Source organism: Urocampus carinirostris, chromosome 5, assembly GCF_059441175.1.
Source record: "Urocampus carinirostris isolate Australia breed hairy pipefish chromosome 5, RoL_Ucar_1.0, whole genome shotgun sequence".
Taxonomy (NCBI): Eukaryota; Metazoa; Chordata; class Actinopteri; order Syngnathiformes; family Syngnathidae; genus Urocampus; species Urocampus carinirostris.
The window spans coordinates 10,505,012-10,529,026 of NC_142353.1; the positions used below are offsets into that span (position 1 = coordinate 10,505,012).

General features: G+C 38.4%; 1 protein-coding gene across 1 annotated transcript in view; it reads right to left on the reverse strand.

Annotated features, from left to right (window-relative positions):
• The window catches only part of cfap299 (cilia and flagella associated protein 299), a 76,807-nt gene that overhangs the window by 38,626 nt on the left and 14,166 nt on the right, over positions 1-24,015 (reverse strand). The window contains exon 3 of the mRNA XM_088335677.1: positions 22,978-23,068. Within this exon, the coding sequence (XP_088191803.1) occupies positions 22,978-23,068 (91 nt within the window). The remainder of the gene's footprint in view (positions 1-22,977; positions 23,069-24,015) is intronic.

Consider the following 24,015-nt stretch of genomic DNA (forward strand, 5'->3'; position numbering starts at 1 on the left):
TATGATACTGCATTTTGTTTCAAAACACAGCATCGAGAAAATACAGATATGCTATTGGCAAAACCCTCTCTCGCAATGCCTTTCTCTCTCCATGCTCAGTACAGAATCCTATGTAACAACCTTGAATTTCTCTAGCTATTGGTCCCAAAACTTGCAGTGATGCTCAAGGGAGAAGATAAAAAATAGTAACCTTGTAAATGGAGCGTGCGATGACCAAGAAATAAAAAAAAAGTCACATGCACCGTTACCTTCATCACTAAGGATTATGGCTGTAACCAATGAATATTTGGATAGTTATTAAAAATAGGAGATTAGATTAAAGCAAGGAAATCTTCTAAGGGTGTGACAATATTCGCAAGTTCAAACTTTAAAATCAGTTTGAGTTTCAACACGACATCAGGTCCTGCCTCTGCATCCACCCACTACTTCACTGGAACAGCAAAATTGCATTTTTCGTTTTTATGCACATACTGTTTATTACATATATATATATATATATATATATATATATATATATATATATATATATATATATATATATATATATATATATATATATATATATAGTACTTTCTATTTACTATTCTGTTATTTAAATGTTTTTATCCAGGGGATCGAAATGCAAATTCATTTTGTTTTCAAATTTTACTTTTTCCTCTATTGACATTAGAGGAAACTTCCATTGATGTCACTCAAAAAAATCAACAAAAATAACGTGATTGTTTATGTCTTGTCAATTTAGAAGTTGTGCTTGTACGTGGCTTGCCAAAAGCATGTACTTACACTATATATAGATGGATACAACTGTTGCATTTTGCCATGGGGGACGGAAAATACTGATACACATGACGCTTTTTTAGAGGTAAGCCGGAGTTTGCAAGTATCTTTCGGCGTTTAAAAGAGACAGTGCAATACTATATACGGTTATGGAAGATATTAACCGCAAAAATAAAGGGCACTCTGCATTTTCAATATATATTTTTGTGTCGGTTCCAAATTGTCTCAATTTCCCCGTCGTTTTAGCCAGGAGTGCGGCCATTTTGTCTTAAAGCAGCGGCGTGTTTATTTAGAGTAGCTGCCATTAGCCGTGTTTATTTGAGCGGGCCTCTTCTTCACCTCTTCCGAGCAAAAATGTGTCGAGCTCCTTCTTAAGTTCCAGCGGAAACATTTGCGTAATAAACGTAACGAGCGAGCAAAGTGCGGACTCCTTCGTTTATCTTTGCGAAAACGTTCAATGACAAACATTTGCAAGTTGGAGTGATGGACCGCTTGCAGCTGAAATATAGAGTGAAAAAAACAACTGTCTGAAAAATGAGATAGAGACTACTTGGTCCTGTGTCTATTACAACTAACCTTTTATCATATGTATCTACCGAGTGGTGGGAATAACTCTATTCCGCAACGGCGTTATTTTTTTCAGTAACAGGGCAATATAAAAAATGATTTTTTTTCCCGCCGTTATCGTTATTGATGGTCAAAAGCAGTGCGTTACTTTAAATAAGTGTTTACTTTAGCTTCACTGGCAAGTAAAATAACAAACTTGTAAACTTTCGGGGACACACCGAGGACGCTTAGTTACAATGTGGCATTTTGGGTAATGTAGTTCTCATGTTATTAAGCACATGACATCATACAGAAAGGGATTGGATAGTCACCGAATATATTTTTACTGATTGGTTTTGTTGGGAACAAAATATTTGAAATGCAGTTCCCTGTTTCTACTTCACCAGAGTTTCAAGTTTGAGAGTTTTTTTTTTTTTTTTTTACACTGCAGCGTTGAACACACTTTGTTCAACTGTTTACTTTAGTTGTGTGAAAATAATAAAGTACAGTAGTATATGTCTACTTGAGCAGTTGTCTGAGGTTGTGATTAATTTCCAAAAGTAAAACTCACTTTGTATTATTTTACAGTTGGCTTCTGTTGTGAACAAAATACTTGAAGTACAGTAGCTTATGTCTACTTGACCAGATGTCTCAGGTTTTAAGAATTAGATTTAATTGATTAAACTCACTTTTTATCGTTTACTCCTGATTGTTATTTCATTATATCAATTCTGTTTATTTTAGTTGCCCTTCTCGCGTAGGATAAATCTGTTGCTGGCGGGATGCAATAAATATTACAAGGTTCTATTGCACAACTACTGAATGGCACCCGGTCCAGGGTGTCCCCTGCCCACTGCCCAAAGATGGCTGGGATGGGCTCCAGCATCCCCGCAACCCTACTGTGGCTAAGCGGTGCAGATAATGGCTGGATATAAAACAACTATCCGTCTGTTCTTCTCTATTCAACTGACCTGAATCCAGCTCAGAAAATTGAAAATTCTTTGACATGAAGCAACTTTTTTTCAAAGTAATGGAAATAGTTACTTTCCCTGGAAACTAGTTACTGTGACTATAGAGTAATTCAGTTACTAACTCGGTTACTTATTGGAAGAAGTAGTGAGTAACTATAAATAACTACTTTTTAAAGTAATCCAACACTTTATATACCGTATTTGTGTATTGTTTGACCTAGAAAAGAACTATAAAGTTTGGGTGCGCCTTATGCAAAAGGTTTTGTGTTAGAATATCACTGTAATTGTACAATGATTTATCAGTGGAAAAATATCACTGACCACAATCCCAAAACAAGCGCCATATCCTAACCACTGGACAACCAGTCATATAGATGACATAGGAAAAGGCATTATATTTTATCACACAATACTTATTCACCATACCAGAGATCAATGTTAGAGAATAGAGGAAACAGAAAGTCGTCCTGAAAGTTACAATTAGAAGCAAAAAAGCATGAAGACGGAAACGCTTTAGTATATCTGATGACGAATTGGACTTTAAAGGACAATAGGTAAATACATTGTCAATTTTATGTCAGCATTGTGTTCATAGTTTACGTTTTCAATAAATGATTTTCATCGCGGCCAAACATATTCAAGCATGTTTGTCACTTAGAATGCTTAGTTTGAGCTAAGAAAAGTGAAACCAAATTTTATACGGATCTATAATAATGACAAAAAGAGTGGCACGTGTTATACACGTATAAATACAGTACATGCGTCCTCTTTCTTTCATGTTTAGTTCCGTTGAAACACGTTGGCATTGCCAACATATCCAGGGTTGTGTTCCTTGCATGTTTTTTTAGAGCTATTTAGTGTTTCAACATATTCTGTATTTCCTCCTTAGTTTTTTCATCCATCCATCCATCATCTGCATCCTCAGTAGGGTTTCGGGGCACTGGAGCCCATCTCAGCTGTCTTCGGGCAGTGGGCTGTGGACATCCTGAACTGGTTGCCAGCACAGATATTTTGTTCAGTTAGAGCTAATCAGGGTTCCAACGTATCCTGCGTTGTCTTCCATTCATGTTTTGCTCAGTTAAAGCTCTTTAGTATCCTGGCTTATTCTTTGTAGTCTTCCTTTCATGTTTGTGTTCATTTAGAGATAGTGTTCCAACTTATCCTGCATAGTCTTCCTTTCATTTTTTGTTTGGTTCGTTAATGTTCCAGCATACACTGCGTTGCTTTCCAGAATATTCAACGGTTTTTTTTTTTCAATTAGAGCTATTAGAACTAGTGTTCCAACATATTCTGTGGTGTCTTTTCTAATGTTTGTGTTTAGCTAGCCTGCATTATATTTTGTGGTCTCATCGTCATGTCACCCTCATTGTTGTTTTGTCCATGTGTGAAATGTTTCTTGTATCATTTTCCTTTAATTTTTATTCTGTTGGAGCTAGCTGGTGTTAAATAATATCTTACAATGTCTTATTTTTACATTTTGTTAAGCCAGATCTAGTTAGTGTGCCTACATTATATTTTATTGGACTTCTCACCATAGCAATCCGGTTGTCCTGTCCACATATAGGAATGTTTCTGAAACCGTGTACTTTTTATGTTTTGTTCTGTTAAAACTGGTTGGTGTTGAACCATTGCCTGTATACACAAATGTATATATTTATTCAGAAAATATGCGGATTGACACAAATACCCTTAATGTAAAGAACGAGCAAAGCAACACCTGGCGAGTGACGGACGTGGCCGTAAATCGAGCGTAAACAAACACGTGGCGGCCATTAACAAGCGGCTTAAAATTCTTTGGGGATTTGACGGCGTGTCAAGTGGTCCCACCTCTTGAGCAAACACAAGATGGCCCTGCAGTGTGACACAAAGCAGAGGGCCGCGTCTGGACCGGACCGGCCAGGACTTAATGCCGCCACCCTCGTAAATTCTCCCGCCTGGCATCGTTTTACGATGGGCTAATGAGCGTTAGCTACGAACGTGCCCGAGAAAAGAAACATGGCCTTCACTTGGGCCTGCATTGTGTAGCTTAGCATCCGTCTTCGATGACCCACATCAGCAGACGGCAGCTAATGGTGCAACTGAATTTTAATTTTTGCTTTTGATGTTTACAGAAATGTCCACATGGGGTTTGCAAGATTGGAAAACCATGACTTGAGACGAGGAGTGGCAAACGATATTAGATCATAAGGGACCTAAAGAAGATCACGGTCACAAAAGTTGAAAAATCGTGAGATTTTTTGCGTTTTGGCAGTCCTTGGAGGGGATTTTGTACATATTTTTGCTAACGTAGCCGCTACCCACAATTTCAAATAACATTGCATTGTTACAAGCGTCACTTACCAGTTAATGCTATATGATTTAGCAGTTTCACTGATCTTAACTAGTACTGCTAGCATTATGGACTTTGGGGCTAGTTTCTAATGCTATTGACATTGTATTAGTTCTTAATGTTAAACCATGCAAAATGGCACTTTTTAAAATTAAACCCAGTCCATAAAGGACATTGTTTTAGATTTAGCTTCTAATAACATTTCTGGAGTTGATACTAGCATAACTTTAGCAGTTAATGCTAAAACATTAAGCAGCTAATGCCAGTGTCACAAACTTTAACAAAATATGCTAGCATAGTAAAGACAGCCGCTGCTAGTCTCATTAACAAATAGCATCCGTTGGTGGCTAGCTTTACTATTAGCCGGTAATATTTAGCAGTTAATGCTAAATAATTTAGCAGCCAATACCAGTTTCACAGATTTTAACAAAAACTGCTAGCATAGTGGATATGGTGGCTAGAAAATGCTGATGTATTTGCAATAATTCCTAATGTAAAACCATGTACATTTTGAAAATGCAATTTTTAAACTAAACACAGTCGAGAACATACATAAGTTTTTCTTTGCTTTGACAGATTGCATCACTTTAGCAGTTAATACTAAAAATTTAGCAGCTAATGCCAGTGTCACAAACCTTAACTTCTAATGCTCGCATCGTAAAGTCAGCCGCTGGTAGTTCCATTAGCAAATAGTATCACTTTGGTTGCCAGCTTCGCTATTAGTTGTTAGCATCACTTTATTAGTTAATGCAAAATATTTAGCAGATAATACCAATTCCTTAACTACTACTGCTAGCATTGTGGACACAGTGACTAGTCGCTAATTTAAAACTTAAAACAATCTATTTTCGCTGAGCAAAATAAGACGTTTAAAATAAAAAAGCTTAAATAAGTTAATAATACATTTTCAATGCTGAATGAATCCCCATTAGGGAAGACCTCCTGCATGGACTGAACAAATATCCTTTAAAGCTACTTTGAAAGCGTCAACAGCTTTTTATCTAGCCTGAGATAAACGTCAGGATTTCCATGCCGGGAAAGGGAGCGTCAGTCGAGCTATCACCCGACCTAGATGCCGCCTGGAGCGAAGATGGTTAGCTTAAAGTGCTATATAAATAAAGTGGAGTTGAGACGGAACAACGCGGCTGATAAATCGGCCCAAAGCCGGTTGGACACTCTCAAGGGGTTATCACTGGCAGCATGTGGCGTGCGGAAGGGAAATTGGAAGTGTTTCAGTGTCGGAAGTGGACAGACGTCAAAGACAAAGAGTTTAAATAGTCATCTGAATGTCCAACAACCTGGCAAAGGGCGGGAATTCACATTTAAGGATTTAAGACAGGACAATATTATTAGATAAATAGATAGAGAGAGAGAGAGAGAGAGAGAGAGAGAGAGAGAGAGAGAGAGAGAGAGAGAGAGAGAGAGAGAGAGAGATAGATACTTTATTCATCCCCGCAGGGAAATTCACATTTCACATTTCCATTAACATACAGTATGTAATGATTGACTTCCCTAGGACATTTTCTTATTATTTTTTACTCCAACAGTAAAAACACCAAAGTTGTATCCATCCAAATGTAGGGTCGGTTTATGCTTTTGGCTAACCACGTACAAGCACTGCTGGTAATCCTATTGCAGTGGTTGGGTTAGTCCTTTTATTTTCCCCGTGTATGTACTGTATATTCATTCGAACGGTCCAATTGCAATGCAGTTTTCCCTATCCGGATAATTTTTATCGTTATTGGCGCTGAAAAGCACCTTGGGACTTTTAGTACGAATCATCTTCACAAACTCTGGCTTACTTGCCAAAAAAGAGTTGTGTATAGGCTGTTTTCTCAAAGATATTTCTTCTTTAATTTCTGCCCCCATGTTCAAAATACTACAGTGTATCCATATATTTATACTGTATTTATTTGTGTATAACGTGCACTCGTGTATAACACGCACACCAATTTTTAAAAAAAAATTAGAAATCGGTAAAGAATATGTTCAAATTTACGTGTTTGGGTGTTTGGGCATTTGGGTTGGCCATGGTCCCAAAACATTTTTTCGTGTGTCTTTTGCTACTTTTTCCCTTTTTTATTTGCTCTATTTTTAAGTATGTGTTCGTCTTGTTGTCTGTCACCCCTCTCGAGGGATATGACCAGGGTAGATAGATAGATAGAAATATTTGTAAAGCACTTTTCTGGCAAAGAATTGCCAAAGAGCTGTATAAAAACATTTAGTCAACAACAAGACATTAAAATCCCCATTGATATTTTCAAAGCAAATCAGACAGATTGGATGGCCAGAGACCATTAATACATTTAAAAACACGTAAAATAACCTTCAATTTGATCCTGAAACACAAAGGGAGCCAATGCAGTGATTTTAAAAGTGGTGTAATGTGATCCCTCTCCCCAGTCCCAGTAAGCACCCGTGCTTCCGAGTTTTGCAATAGCTGTAAGATAGCAATACTCTTTTTGGGAAGACCAGAGAGCAGGGCATTACAATAATCTAAATCAGATTATATAAAAGCATGCATCCGTACCTCCGCCTTTGCCTGAGAGAGAAATGGGCGGATTCTGGCTATATGTTTTTTTATTTTTTATTCGAGCTCAGACTTTGCAGTTGGAAAAGAGAGGAATCGCACTGGTGAGTGGATTTCGGTCTAGATTACATACAATAAGGCAGTAAATCTCATCTCATTATCACACTAATTTTAGTCTTGCTACCAGTGAAAATTTGTTTATTTGGTTGTGCGTTTCAAATTTTACTATGGCAATCAATTCTATTCTATTCTATTCTAAGAATTCTTAGTGACAAATTTATTGTATTTGTAACATTTGAAATGCACAACAAAATCAACGTTCGGCACCGTGACTAACAATAGCGTGATAGTGGGATAAAACCCAACGACTTTAATCTTCTGTATCACTGGTGGTTCACTGATTAGATTTCAGCATACTCTCCAATGTAACCTAGGTTTGAATTCCGTTATTACCGATTGAGTTATAACTTGGGTGTAACAAGCATCCAAATTTTGGACTTCTTTAAAATGAAAATGCCTATTGTACACGAACAAATATGTGTGTAAGTCCATGCTTTTGGCAAGCTACATACTGTGCGAGCAGAGCTTGTAAATGCTGCAATAGAGCAGATGAACAGGAGCAATAAGTTTCATTTGGTTAGTAACATGAATGAAACCTTATTTCATGACAAAAGTTAAATGCAAAAAGGACATCAATTTGCGTCATGACGTCGCCTTTGTTATTGGATTACCCGCCATGTTTAGGGGGTTATAGATTTGCCTCTAGGCAACGAAATTAGACATGACATGTAAATGATTCATTGGGATTCCTCCAGGAATCCAATATTCCCTTTCCAATGGGATTATTCCCTGTATGTAAACAAAGTCATTGATGGCAAAACCAGTAAAGCCAGCGTACTGTGTGAAATAGTATTGGCAAGATTTTTACAGCGTAAGAGTGGAACCTCACACCGGGATCCATTCTGGGTGAAAACATTGCCATCCGATCCGCCACCTGAGCCGTGGCTGATCCTCGGCGGACAACATATGGAGCGCATTCTTGGGAATCCTCTTTGTTTTATCGCCGCACGCACTCACGCACACGCTCACTATATTATTCCACCTGAGTAAATAAAGGCAGCGCCGCTCTCTTAAAGGCGCTATTAACGCACTCCCTGTCAAAACACACCTGCCATGGCCGCCGTCAGGTGAACGGCGATGCACTTGTGTCCGAATACCAAAGATTTGAGATAATGGTTTAGCTTTTTGGATTCCCGGCGTGTTTTCTGGTCGCCGTCATGGACAAGAACATGTGGCCCAAGAGGCAGATGGTTTCACTCGGCTGATAAATAAAAGACATTCCTCCATTTAGATTTTTTTTCCTTTCTTGCAGTCATCTATTATGTACACACTTCAATTCCAACAGTTTACCTTTAGAATCACTCGCTAGGTTAGCATTTGGGGGAATTTGCGGGAGAAAAGAGCTGCCACGCATGACACTAATTTGCTCTTTCGGCCCTGACTCTAAGAAATAGTACGCTGGTGATAATGGAGCGTGGCCAAACAAAACATTTTATTTTATGCCGGCCACAATAGCACACTTCTGTAGTCCGAACTGAAAAAAGTGCTCTCCCAGCCCTTGCCCACAGCAAAAGTGAACAGGAGATAATGGATCACAGCAGCATGGGTGCTGTTTTGTTAAAGAGCTGCCACGCATGTCACAAATTTTCTCTCTCGCCCCCTTCTCTCAGAAATAGTCGACTGGGGATAACGGATCATGGCCAAACTACGCATTTAATTTTAGGCAGGCCACAATGGCTGGCCTCAGTGGTCTTAACTTACCAAGATCATGCTTTGCTGGCCCCTGCTCGCAGTAATAGTTGACAGGGAATAATGGATTGCAGAAAAAATTGTGCATTTTATTTTAAGCAAGCCAGTACGGCATGCCTTCCAGCAAAGGTGGCTTCTGCCCGTCCCCTCTCACAGCAATAATGGACTTTGGATAATGGTTAGGAGCAGAAGGAGTGCTGTTCATTTTAAACTTGCTCTCTGAGCACCTGCTCTTAGAAATAGTTGACTGGGGATAAGAGATCGCGACCATAACCCTACTTTTAATTGTTTGTGTGCAAGAATGGCACACCTCCTGGCAACAGTGCTTCTCCTAGCCCCAACTCATTTTAGGCTAAAAGAAGAGGAAAACAACTGCCCGGAATGACAAAATTTGCACTCTCTGACTTTTTGAATAGTTGAATGGGGATAATGGATCATTTACATTTACATCCCTGCCACCACGCCACATTTTAATTTTTCCTCTCGACAAAAGTGCCTTCTACCGGTCCACGTTCGCAGCAATAGACAGGGGATAACGCATCGCAGCCGTGCGGGTGCAATTAATTTTGGCAGCCAGAAAGCGCTTAGGCCAAGTGATACAAATTTGTTCTCTCAGCCATGCTCTCAATAATAGTCATCTGGGAATAATGGATTGCAGTCATAACCCTGCTTTTTTTTATTTGGGCCAGAATGGCACACCTCCTGGGAAAAGTGTCTTTTGCCAGTCGCAGCAATATGACATTGAGGAAAATAGATTGTGTCCGCATGAATGTAGTTCATTATAGGTGGAAATAACGGCAACAAAAGAGCTGGCAGGCCCGACAAAAGAGAGCTGGTGTCACATGACCAATTATACTTTTTTTAATTTTTTTTAATCGGGCCGATAATTGTGAGTTCGTATTTATCATTGGGATCAACCTATTAACTATCCAGCATTCTTGCTAGAAGTGGACCGGTTATGGATCACGGAGACTCCGTGATGGAATCTGCACGCGACCTTGTAGCGTCCTGGGAAAAGGTACGTCCAAGAGATGTTTGCGGGCACGCTTCCATTTTCCTTTGGGTTCCTGAGGACACCCGAACTCGGCGGCCAGATGCACGTCAAATTCATCCAAATCCCTGGAGGCGGAAACGCACATGCACGGAATACTCTCTCCTTCGCTCGCTCGCCACGTGGAAATAATAAATGGAAATAATTCAATGCACGGTCATTCTTTTGCCATCACAACACCTGTGTTTACTGTACCAAGAGATCCCTAACATTTTAGCACATTTGGTCGCCGTCATGTGAAAAAAAAACCTATCTTCGAAGTTTGTTTTTGTTTGTTCCTGATTCAGGGATAGTACACTTTTTTCATGGCCCAATTCAAGCACTTTTGAAGCACTTTCAAGGCATTTTTGTTTTCTTTTTTTCCAGTACCTTCAAAGGGAGAAATCCAGCGCCGATCAAACTAACGTTTTTTTGGGTTGATTTTGATGACTAAAATAAAGTCGCTATCTTGCTGCTAGCACATATTTTTTGCTGTTTTGAGCTGTTCCTATCATAATCTGCGATATTTTAGTGTCAACGGGCAGCTATAAACTGACATGGATTCTGCCATTCTGCCTCAACAATGGACATGCAGCTTGGCTAAGTCAAACTTTGTTACAAACACGGAAAGGGACTTATAGATGTTGGGTAATAATGAAGTTCAATATGGAAGACAAAAAAAAAGAAATAACTTTTGTATAAAAACAGAAAAAATGGGCCAAATTCAGACTAATTTTAAGGATTCTAATTGTTTCGAAGCAGAATGCATTCAATCTTTCAATCATAGAGAAAGTTTTTGTTTTTTGTTTTACTTATTTTAATTTATATTCTTTGTATGTTTTTTCAGAGGATCTGTGTCTAAACTGGTTATAATAAAATTTTAAATAGTCCATTGTTTTGCATTTTACATAATTATAGCACTGAATAAGTAATATTTTAAATGTTTGTACTGTTTTGTATTTTAAGGGATTTTGTGTTGTTGGTTTGACTTTGAATCTGTTTAGTGTGTAAAAAGCTAAAATTGTTTTGTTTTGTTTTTTACAATTTTTTTGAGTTTATCTGTTTTTATCAATTCATATCATATGTGTTTTTTAGGAATCCCCTGCCAAACAGCTAGAATTACTAACTAGGAAATAATTTGGTGCATAACGTTTTATTACTATTATCAATAATATATCATTAAAAAGATAAAAACCTGAGGAGCTGTTTGTAAGTCAAAATAGCTGGCTTTTCTCATTGAGCCCGGACAAAAGAGCCAGCTTTTGGATTAAAGACATTTTAATGCCAATGAAGGCCTTATTTTTAGAATACTGAATTCAATGCCCCTTAAGACTTTTCAAGGATCCGCAGGAACCCTGGTTGTCGGTCTCTGTGCCCTGCAACTGGCTCGCAGCCAGTTCAGGGTGCCCCCTGCCCATTGCCCGAAAATGGCTGCAATGGGCTCCAGCACCCCCGCAACCTTAGTGAGGATAAGCTGTGCAGAAAATGGATGGATGGATAAAAGTAATAACAATAAGAGATTTTTAAAAACCTTTAAATTAGTAATTGAAAAACGGTTTAAAAAAAAAAACAAAGCTTGAGAAAGTGATGAAAAAAATTATTCATTTAGAGCACAGCAAGCCTCCTGGATACAGTGTCCCCGCCTTAAAATATTTACACTTTACAGTGTGGAATAAGATGTATTTTTCAGACCCTCTTTATGGCATTTTCCCCACTAGACCACATTAACTAAAAATGTTTTGCATGCCAAAAAACTAAGTTTGTGCTTAGTCATGCCTCTCTGCTATTGGTCGATGTCATATATATAGCATTTTGGTCTCCTATTGGTTTGCGTCACAGTAGGGCTACAAAATTATCAAAATTGATTGCGATTGTGTAATTGCAAGATACTGCGGTTTCTTCGCAAGGATTTATAGTCTGTTATTGAGTGATGGAGTGTTTGCCAAACCAGAATTGTCACAGTCAGAGTTTTAACATCACCTGCCAGTCAGAGGCCATTGTGTGTTCGGGTAGGTGTGACTGTCTATGTGCGCGACTGTGAGAGGCTGTCAATCTAACAGCTGGGCACAAATGGCGACCAAAAGAAATGCGACAGTTAGTAGCCTTAGCGGCTCGTAACTTTGAAAATAAATTCATCACTTTAATCAGACTCTGTGTTAAGTCAGAAGAGCGCAAGGAAATGCTGATCACCAGCGGGTGCTCCGTGGATTGTTATTGCGTCTGGTAATCGACTGAGGCGGTGTCAGGAGAGAAAATAATAGCAAGGCTTCAGGTCTGGCCAGCTGCAAAGGGTAGGCTAACAACTCTCACAAACCACACTTGCCAAGTCTGGCTAAACACCAACGCCAGATCCATTAACCTGTGAAACGGACGACCTGAGCTACAACGTCTGGAAAGCTTCTACATTAGCGACTCCTTGCTGATTAAAGCAAGTATTTTAAAGAAATAACAATCCTCGCAAGTGAAAGTTTTGAAAAAGAGTTTAATTTTCAATCTGTTGTTTCACCCCTCCACTTCTGCATCTACCCACAACTCCACTTTACCAGCTCAAGTGATGTCGCACAGAAGGTACATGAAATATTGTTTTTCTTTTTATCTTAGGTACCGGGGGTTTGTAATGCAATAACTAAATGGCATAGGTTTGTTTCCCCCGCTATATACAAATTTAACTTTACGATCCCCACCTCAGAAAGGGGGTGTAATACATTCAAATAAGATAACAAAATCAAAATCCAAAAACACTTCTCTTAGCATCGATAGCCCTGCCCCTCAAAGATGACCGGTCTCCTTGATGCCACACGATAGGCCGCCACCTTCTCGCCTTTGATATCAAAGATGGTATTGTGGCTTTTTGACTGCCTATGGCGGCCACAAAGGACACAGATTTAGGCCAGGAGGGGGTTGCATGTAACGCAATAGCGCTGGGAATTCGGTTTTCATTTGAATGCCGCACTTGATCTGCGGGCTGCATGAGCGAGCAGCTTATTATCTATAGTGACAGCTTATCAATACACCAGTGGCCACCAGGCGGGCAAAAAGGAAAAAAGACAAACACTTCCTTTATGCGCCGTGAACCCTCAGGCGTTAGCGGGACGCTAAGTCACAAAATTCCACTAAAAGCAACTCTGACACCGACTGGGATTTTTATTTAGCTTATTATCATTTTTTAGGGGGTGGGCATGCTCATAAAAATACCCCACAAAAAGAGCTCCAACACGAAACCACACAATAATACAGAAAAGGTTTTTTTTATTGTTATCCGGGACATTTTTAATAGGCTTTGGTGTGTTTTATCGAACATTTCTAATTTTTTCATTATTCTTTTTTGTATTTTTGTGTATTTTTCCATAGTTTCTTATATATATTGTGAAATCAGCAGACATGCAGATTAGTTTGATTTAACTGGTATTCTTTAAATAATTTTGCTTTTTATTTTTGAGGGGTGACTATGTCTATAAAAAGAGCTACAACCTATAGGGCACAAGGAGATTACACTTTTATAATTGAATTTTTTGAATTTATTGTTTTGCCTTTAATACTTTTTGTTTCTACATTATTTTCTACCAAAATGTATAACTTATCGATTTAGACGATCCCCAATTCTGGCCATTTGGCAGCAGACTATGTCTTGCAGCTAGCGTTTATTCTTATCTGCTCTCCCTTGTTCTTAAGCGTCACTCGCTTTGGAAAGGTGCTCATGCAAGTTAACGTTGCAAAGTCTTTGATTCAGGTATCTTTGACTTTTTCCACCATTGTTTCCTCTCTAGCCACTTTTGTTAACCACTTGGCTGCAGGTTATAGCTCACCGTTAGCTGCTATTGTTTTTGTTAGCAGCCTCTGCTTAATCCAGAGATTCTCATGCAAGTGAACGTAGCTGAAATTAATAAATAAGGGATCTTCAACTTTTTCTCACCATTTCCTTCTCTAGCCACTTATGTTAGCCACTCGGCTGCAGGCCATGGCTTGCTAATAGCTGCTATTATTATTCAGTGGGACTTGCCTTCCACAGCTGAGTTCTGTAATTCAGGCATCTGGTTCTTTTTCCCCACTGTTTCTTTCTTTCGTCACTCATTTCACTGATTTTTGGAATTGAGGATATTTTTATTTTAGCCATTCGGCTACAGGCAATGACTAGCCACAATTGCTATTGTCAGTTGTTCCATGTAAATAAATCTTGCTCTTTACTGACCGTTTTAAGTAGCTTCACCCGCTAGCCACTAAGGGTAGCCACTTCCAACAGCTCTGACCAACTCCAGCTATTGGCTCATTTCAGCAGCTCTGGGTGTACTTACCTAGCTCACATTTTGTATTTTGTTGTCGCTGGTGGGGATTAACAGCAGCATTGGTTAAAATTCCTCACAATGTAGAAGTATGCGGGAAAATTATGCCAAGTGGTATCCTTCAGGCTTCTGCATCTTCATTCAATGTGCACTCATTCTAAGCTACGGCGACCCCTAGTGGCAAATTTGTACACATTCTAACTCTATAACACAGGTGCCCAATTTGCGGCCCGAGGGCAGACCAAGCCCTCCGAGGTTTTGAATCCCGCCCGCCAGACAAAGCTAAAAGAAGCACAAGAGTAAAAAAAGCCGCAGTTTGAAATCTGGTGCCACTCACAAAATACCTGGAGCTGTATTTCTTTCTCTCCCTCTCACGTTCTCAAGCTTTCTCTTTCTTTTTAACTCTCTTTGTTTCTGTTTTAACTCTCTTCCTCAAAGTGTCCGTCTTTCTCTCTTTTTTTCTCTCTATATTTATCCTTCTCTCTTTCATTTTTTATTTCTTTCTTTGTCTCATTCCCACTCTTTCTGTCCCTCCACCTCTCTCACTTTGTTTCTCTTTTTGTTTTTCCCAAAGTGTCTCTCTTTCTCTATTCTTTCATTTCTCTTTCTCTCTCTCTTTCCTTCTCTTTATTTGTCTCTCTCTCTGTATTTCACTCTATCTCTCTTTCATTCTATCTCTCTCTCTTTCTCTCTTTTTTTTCTCATTGTCTCTCCCTCTCATTGTCTCTCATTCTCTCTCTCATTCACTCTCTTTCTCTCTCTTATTCTCTCTCTTTCTCATCCTCTCCATCCATTTCTCTTATTTTCTGTCTTTCTCTCTTTCTTTTTCTCTCGCTCCTTGTCTCTTTTTCTCTCTGTCTCTCATTTTCTCTCCCTCTCTCTCTCTCTCTCTCTCTCTTTCTCCATTTCTCTTTGTTTCTCTCTCTCTTTTTAATCTACTAGTCTGGCCCAAGTAAGAATATTTTTTTCAACCATGTGGCCCCTGAGCTCAAATGACTTTGACATCCTCGCTCTAAATTGTCACATTGGAGATAACGGCCCATTGATACGGGGTAGATATCCTTTTATGACTTTTTACGGCGAGGCGACGGAGGCAACCGGTGAACTGACAGGTGTAATTTCAAGCCAGCGGCTTGAAAGTCATCGAGACAAAAGCGTGACGAATGACACGCAGCAGCACAATAGAAAGAGGGAAAGACAATCATTGTGCCCCAAAGTCGTCCTTTGTGGACGCTCAAACGTCTCACTCTGTCACTCCCGAGAGTGACGGATGGACGCAACACTCGACACGCCGCAATCGTAGAAACAAAAGGTAAACTTATGTGCTTATGACACTTCAAACTGAAAACTGAGATGAGATGAAAAGTTACAAAGTCAAATTATAAAATGCAGCTAAAGGGGATAAACGTTTTTCTGTTTTATTGAATTTTTTTTTCCTGAATATTTGTTTTTGTATTCTTTGCATTTTTCCTTGTTTTTTATTTAATTTACTTTTAGAAAGTAAACAATACTGTAAATGGATTAATTAGTTAAAAAAATCGGTATTCAAATAACATAATTGAAAAATGTCCCTGAAGTAGAGGAAAAATCTGAAACCAGAAAAAAATAGGTACGGTACTGGACAAAGCATATTCAAAAAGATAGGAAAAAAATATTTGCCTAAAAACAGAAAAAAAGAACAAATACAGAGAAAAATGATGAAAAAAATATCTAAAAAAAAACAAAGCTCATTTAAAAATCCCCCCCAAAAAAAATCTGAAAAAAGGAAAAATCAACCTGAAAAGACAAACAAAAAATATCAAAATAACTGAAAAATTAAAAAGAAAAAATTAAAAGGAATGTTTTAAAAACGGATTATTCTAAGTTATAAAATGTATTCCAAAAAACAGAATGAAACTATTCAGAAAAAAAGCAGATAAGCTATATATATTATATGATAATATAAGATATAAAACAGAACGAAAAATAAACATCCAAAGAGAGTCCCTGAAAAGATCATTCCAAAAAGGAAAATAAACTTTGAAATTTTTAAAAAAAAAAAACATGAGAAAAAAAGAAAAAATTATTTGGCCATATATATATATATATATATATATATATATATATATATATATATATATATCCCCGCGACCCTAATGAGGATAAGCGGTACAGCTAATGAGATGAGATATACATGTATATACTGTATACATATATATATATATATATACATATATATATATATATATATATATATATATATAGATAGATAGATAGATAGATAGATAGATATAAAATCTGAATAATTCTTATGTAAGTTCTCTGAAATCATGAAACAAAAAAAATAAAAACAGTACTGTTCCCTTTTTCGTTTTCTTCTTTCACATGATGAACTATTCTATGTCTGTCGGTCTCTGGGTTTGATTGGAGAGGGATTTGTATTTTTTGTATGTAAAAATGTTAAAAACTCAATGAAATTGTTAACTATATAAAATAAATCCTCAAAAACTAAGCTCCCATAAAAAATGAAAACACATTCTAAAGAACGGAAAAATATCCTACATATTTAAAAAATGTATTTATTTTAAATTGTCAAATTTATTCTGAAAACTTAAACAAAATAATTCTGAAAAACGCTCCAAAGATTCTCCAGGAAAACTGAAATAAATATCCCCCGAAAAATTCCCCCCAAAACAAAAAAAACAAAAACAAGATAATCCAAAACACAAAAAGCATCAGAAAAACTGGGAAAAAAAAAATTACACCCCTCCCCCCAAAAAAATGTAAAAGAAAAAACTGAGCAAAATGTATTACAAAATGTAAAATGTACATTTCCTAAAAACAAAACAAAATTTTTCAGGCGAACAGAAAAAAAACGGATCATGAGATTATCCCCCAAAATAAAGCCCCTCAAAAAACATTTAAAATAGAAAAAAAGGTCTGAAAAACATCGTAAAAAACAAAAATTATTTAAAAATGAATAAAATGATTTGCCCAAAAATACTAAAAAAAAAAATTTAAATGGATTTTTTTTAATGGTTGAACAAATACAAAAAAGACCCTGAATAAATAAACAGGAGATAAAAAAAAATCCACAAAAGTGATAAAAACAGGGTCATTTTGCACTTTTTTCAAGTAAAAGCAATATGCTTCTCTCAGAACAGACATGTGAGTCAGGGCAAAGGAAACCCAAGTGTCCAAGGGGACCGCTACACTCCACTTGCTTCAGGAAATGTCCGTCCTGGCCGGGAATGTTTGCGGAATGTGCGGCGCCGACCAGTAAGTGTCGGGCCACCTCCGATACCGGTCCTTGTCCTAACAGCAGCTTTGCAATGTTGTTATTGGCTGGCTGCAAAAATGTGGCGGCGGCCCCGCCTCTCGGCCCTTTTCCTCCACTCGGGGCGGCACGCCACCGTTATTTTCTTTAGCGGGACGAGCGCGAGGTGATGCCACCTCCTTCCTGCCCGCGCATTCCACTGCCCACTTTGCTACGTTAGCGCTGCAGCCGTGCGAAAAGACACAGAAAGAAAAACTCGGTTTCTCTAGACTCTATTGTCCCATTTCCAAGTCAAGTCAAGTCAAGTAATGTTTATTTGTATAGCCCTTAAACACAATGAGTCTCAAAGGGCTGCACAGAACACAGATTATTGCAAACCACAAACTATTATTACACCATCCCCTGATCTTAAACCTACATGAGGGCAAGGAAAAACTCGAAAACCTCAACATGAGGAACATGAAGAAACCTTGAGAAGGGACAGCACATGAGGTAATCCCCCTTCCAGGATGACCAGGCCTCAATGAATGTTCTAAAAACAATACACAGATATCATCAACAGTTCCTACACATTTTTTCATGGCTAAATGCAAGCATTTTACAAGCACTTTCAAGGCCAATTTTTCAATTTTTCCACTACCTTCAAAGGAAGAAATCCATCGTCGATCAAAACAACATTTGTTTTTGTTACCTTTGATGACTACACTTATTTACTACCAACACATACTTTGTACTAGTTTGAGCTGTTCCTATTTATGATCTACGATCTTTTTGTGTCATTGGGCTGCTATGAACTGACATGAATTCTGCCATTCTGCTTCAACAATACACGCGCAGCTCGGCTACATCACACTTGTTTACAAACACGGAAAGGGCTCTAAAAGTGTTGGGTAATAATGAAGTTCCATACAGAAGACAAAAAAAGAAAGTGTATGATATTGATTGCTCTAAAGCAGAGGATCTGTGTCTAAATTGGCTAAAATAGAATTGTAAATATTTTTATTTTTTTTGTTTTTTGATTTCATGGTTTATTTATTGCACAGAAGAGTTGATATTTGTAATTTATATTATATTGTTTCCCAGATATTTTGTGTTGTTGCTTGAATTTAAATCCAATCACTGTTTAAAGCTAAAATTGTTGTGTATTTCACAAATTTGATATTGTAGATCAGTGAATATTTTATTTTGTATTTCATGTATTATTCAGGCATCCCCTACAAAGAAAGGAAAATAAATAATTACTAAATTTACTCATACTCATACTCAGTTTGCTTATATGAATTCTCTGAACTGTTGTCTGACCTAATAACCTATGCAGACAAAATAATAATTATGGGGGAATTTAACATTCATATCTACTCCCCACTCAGTTCTCTTACTCAGGGATGTGATTTGACCAAAGTGAAATTATCTGAAAATTAGGCGGGGGTCTGGGGGCCGCGGGCACCCTGCTAGGTCCAGGGCAGTGCCCTGGTGGGGGTACAATTGGGGCGAAGCCCCCCGGAGCTCATGGGTTTTACGTTTTTTTAAGTACTTTCAATGCACTCAGATGACAGAGAAATAGACAAAACAACAGCATCAATTTTCATTGTATTTTGAACTATCCCATATAAAATTACAGTTTAAGTCAACTCAAAATCAGTCACATTAAAAAACATTGGACTGCCTTTGCTTTTAAAAACTATCACTGAGAATATCATCATATCTAACTCATGTGATTACTAAGTTAACACATAAATCATGTTGAAGAGTTCAAATTTCATGAAGAAATAATTGTATCATGACCAAATGAAAAGTAACTCATATTAGAACATACCACAAAAGTCTTTGTTATAGCAGAAGATGTTATCTATAAATGAAAGTACAATAAGTATAGGCCCTACAGTAAAGTGTTGGTGTAATGTACACATGAAAATCTATTATTGTAATTGTTAAATATTTATGGCCATTTTTATTACGTTATAATATTTTCGAAAAAAAGGGGAAAACTGTCAAATAAATTTGAAAAGTTTACCACCTACCTCAAAATTCACGACTCTATCAGCAACTGGTACAGGTTTTTGGGGTGGATCACGTCTCTCTATTACCGCTTCCGTTTGTGGTGTCAATAAGGGATGGAGGCCTTAAAGTTTTGGAGTTTTCGTTTGGGCACCGAAACTACCAGCGATGGAATAATTTGTTGTTCTTGACTGGAGTTCTTTCACGTGTTTTTTGCTCTTTGCGTGACTTTCAAGAGCTTTGAAACCTCTCCCACCATAGACAATGGTATCATGGCATCAAATGCAAAGCGCTTTCCCGGCACGATCGATCTTCCGAATAAAGTCACTGAACAAATTCGTCACAGTCTTCTTTCCAACATTTGTAGATAATTCCTTCTCCAACCAGTCCGATCGAAACTTGTTTTTTACGATCTTGTCAATTTCTTTACCTCGCGGAGCATCTTTGCGTTCGATCTCGGACATCTTTCTTTAAACACTCGGCAAAAACGTGTGAGAAATGAACAATGGCATACTCCTACGCCTTTATAACAAGCGCGTTTATTGGTCAACACGGAGACTTCAACCAATCGCAAGTACGTTTCATTTCAGTTACGGAAACACTAAAATGGAATGCTGTAGAGACGAAATCGTTTTTTTTACCAATTAAAAAATCGGAAATCTTAAAATTTTATTTTTGGAGATAAAAAAAGCGGAATTCCGCGAATTAGCGGAAAAATCACATCCCTGCTTACTGTTGCGTTTCGGTCTCTAATTGAAATGAAATTAAATTAAATGATCTGCATTTATATAGCGCTTTTCAAGCCAATGACTTCCCAAAGCACTTTACAATGTGCTCCACATTTCCCAATAGCGGCTTTGCAGCCATCTAAGGCGCTAACCTGCTTATTAGGGGTTTTAGGGGTTCAGTGTCTTACCCAAGGACACTTCGACATGTAACACAGGCGAGCCGGGATTCGAACTTGGATCTCTTGATCCCAAGACAAGCACTCTACCTCCTGTGCCAAAAATTGACACATTTGGTTTCATTCAACTGGTTGATTTACCAACTCATAAAGATGGAAACACGCTAGACTTGGTTTTGACTCGAGGACTTTCAACCTCAAATGTAAAGGTGTTACCATGTACTACCGTTATTTCTGATTATTATTTAGTTACATTTGAGGTGCTGGCTAAATGTTGTATTAAAGAAACTAAAGGATTTAGCGGACGCAATATTTGCCCTGGCATAGTTTCTGAGCTCTCCGGTCTTCTTTCAGGAGTAGTTGCGTCGTTTCCTTCATATAAAGGCTCTATTGACTCACTCATGAATGAGTTTAATGCTACCCTGGCTAGTGTTCTGGATTCAGTAGTGCCCCTACAGCTTAAATCACAACCTAAAAGACGGATGAAAATAGATGCAGGAAATCTGGCAGAAAATGGCGCGCTACCAAGCTTGAGGTTTTCCATTAAACAACTTTTTTTGACAACTTTTTAAAGTATAAAGCAGCCCTTGCCTCTGCAAAATCAGCCTATTTTTCGAAGGTGATTGCGGCACAAAAGAATAACCCCAAAATCCTTTTCGACACCGTAGCATTGCTAAAGAGGCAACAGATTATTCCAGATAGTTCCACCCATTCAGTCCATGACTTTATGGTCTTCTTTAATAAGATTTCGAAAGACAATGTTAATACATCACTTATTAAAGGTCTGAAATCTATAGATGCGCGACGTGGTGGCTGTCCAGGGACTTTTTCCCGATTTAGTGATCTGTCACTTGATAATCTTAAACAGGTGGTGAATACGGCCAAACTGACTACTTGCCTGTTTGACCCGCTTCTGGGTTTGCTGATTAAAGGTCTTTTTGGGGTCCTTGGACCTTCAGTTCTAAATTTTTAAACATATCACTCTCCTCAGGTGTAGTTCCAGCGTCTTTTAAGTCCGCTGTTATCAAACCTACACTGAAACGACCCAACCTTGATCCAGAAAGCTTATGTAATTATAGACCTGTGTCAAACCTCCTGTTTCTTTCTAAAGTACTTGAAGAAGTTGTGGCACAGCAGCTGAATGATTTTAGGATTCAAGGCTAAACACTCTACTGAAACAGATCTGATTAAGGTAACCAATGCCCATTCTACTGGCAATGGACTCCCGCGCTTCATCACTCTTGCTGCTGCTGGACCTTAGTGCTGCCTTTGACACTGTGGACCATAATACATTACTAGAACGGCTGGAAACATGGATTGGTCTCTCAAGAACCGTCTTTTTATGGGTGAGATTCTACCTTTCAGATAGGACGCACTGTGTTAAATATGGTGAAATGACATCTGAGCCCTTTAGTGTTACCTGTGGTGTTCTACAGGGTTCAGTACTCGGCCCCTTTCTTTTCAGCATTAACATTCTTCCATTAGGTGATATTATTCGCAAGTATAATATCAGTTTTCATTACGAAGCAGATGACACTCAACTATATCTTTCGATGGAGGAATCTGCCACACTAAACTGTGGAATTTTGGAGGCCTGCCTCACCGAGATAAAAGAATCGATGTCATTTAACTTCTTGCGACTTTACTCTGAAAAGACCGAAATGCTAGTTATTGGTCCATCTAAATGCCGTGACTTGTTCTCAAAAACAGCTCTGAACATTGACAAATGCGATATCACCCAGAGTGACTAAGTCAAAAATTTAGGTGTCATATTTGACCCCGATCTGTCCTTTCAAACATACGTTAAGAATATTACTAGTACAGCTTTTTTCTATCTTCGCAACATTGCTAAAATTCGCCCTATGCTGTCTCATTCGGATGCGAAGATTATATTTCATGCGTTTGTTGCCTCCCGTCTCGATTACTGTAATGCACAACTCTCCGGTCTCCCGAAGTCCAAAATCAAGAGCCTTCAGCTTGTACAAAATGCTGCAGCGAGGCAACTAAGACAGGAAAGTTTGACCACATTACCCCGATTTTAGCTAACCTGCATTGGCTCCCTGTTAGCTTAAGATGTGATTTTAAGGTTCTGTTAGTATTATTCAAAATCATGCATGGTCTTGCTCCCTCATATCTTTCAGATTTAATTTCCCCCTATCTTCCGGTCCGGAGCCTTTGCCCTGAAAATGCTGGTCTACTGGTGATCCCAAGAGCCAAGAAGAGATCCGCAGGTTTGAAAGCGTTCTCCGTTCGGGCCCCGGTGCTGTGGTTGCTCTTCTCCCTGAGATTCGATCTGCAACCTTAGTGGAAATGTTTAAATCTAAGCTTAAAACACACTTCTATTCTATAGCATATGAATAACCTATATTTTATGTTGACAATATCAGGTGATGGTGTCATAATAGTCTGTACATAAAACCAACTGGATTCAGCCTGGCTTTTGTGGGTTTTTATATTTTTCTAAATATACCGGTTATCAGTATGAAAAAAGAACATCCTGTATCCCTAAAAAAATACACAAGACAATAAAAATATGGGTGGACTTACGGTCATTTTCCCAGTCCGGTTAGCTTCCTCACGCTCAGCTAGCGCCCGGAGGAAGTCGTCGTGGATCTCACATCCTGAACTGGCGCGTATCCTGCAGAAGTACTTATCATGTTAGCCTGGGCTAGCTAAGAGGGTGAACAGCTGAATGGTCACAGTGGTGGCAGTTCTGCTGACGCAGCATCTGGCTCAAAAGAGAACTTGACGGGTAAACAACTGGCTTCTCGACAGCTGTTGTTGCGCTAAGTGGAACGTGAGCTACAGTAAACCCCCGGGATATGGCAACCCCGCCTTACAATGTTTTACTAGTGGAATGTTTTTTCAGCCCCCCCTCTGCGGCATTTTCCCTACTATACCACATTGTAAACAAATTATTTTGCTTGCACCAAGAATTTGCAGTGTTGTGCGTATGATGATTTCCTTCACTTAAGATGCCTGTCTGCAATTAGTCAACATGATATAAAATGCTGGTCTACTATTGGTTTGCATAGTCATGAAAATCCCGATATGCTATTGGCTGAACTGTCTCCCACAATAGCTTTCCCTCTCTTGTTCAGTTCAAAGTCTTGTGTGTGAGTCACAACCCAATACCATTTTTTGTACTGTATTGGCCATGGATCCCAAGGCTTGCAGGGATGCTAAAGGAAGAAGCAAACAATCATGACAATTGTGGAAACGAAGCTTCGCATGGTCAAAAAATATTAAGTAGGCAGTATCCTCACTAAGTAGCATGGCCGTAACCATGCTACTCTAGGATTGGGACAAAATCAGTTTTAATCTGAATCCAGTTTCCAACCTCCTTCTGCATCCACCCGCATACCAAAGGTTTGACGTAACTAGAGGTTTTTAAGTCAGTGGAAGGAAAGCGTGAGTGTGATTAAGAGATAGCGTAAAAAGTGTCGTTCATTTGTTTTTATGGAAGCACGTTCAGGTGGAGACTGATACATTAGATCTTATCATAACATTATTTTGTGTATCTGTGATTGCGAGAGAGAATAAATAACACACTAAAACAGAAGGCTGAGTGATTAGCTAATACCA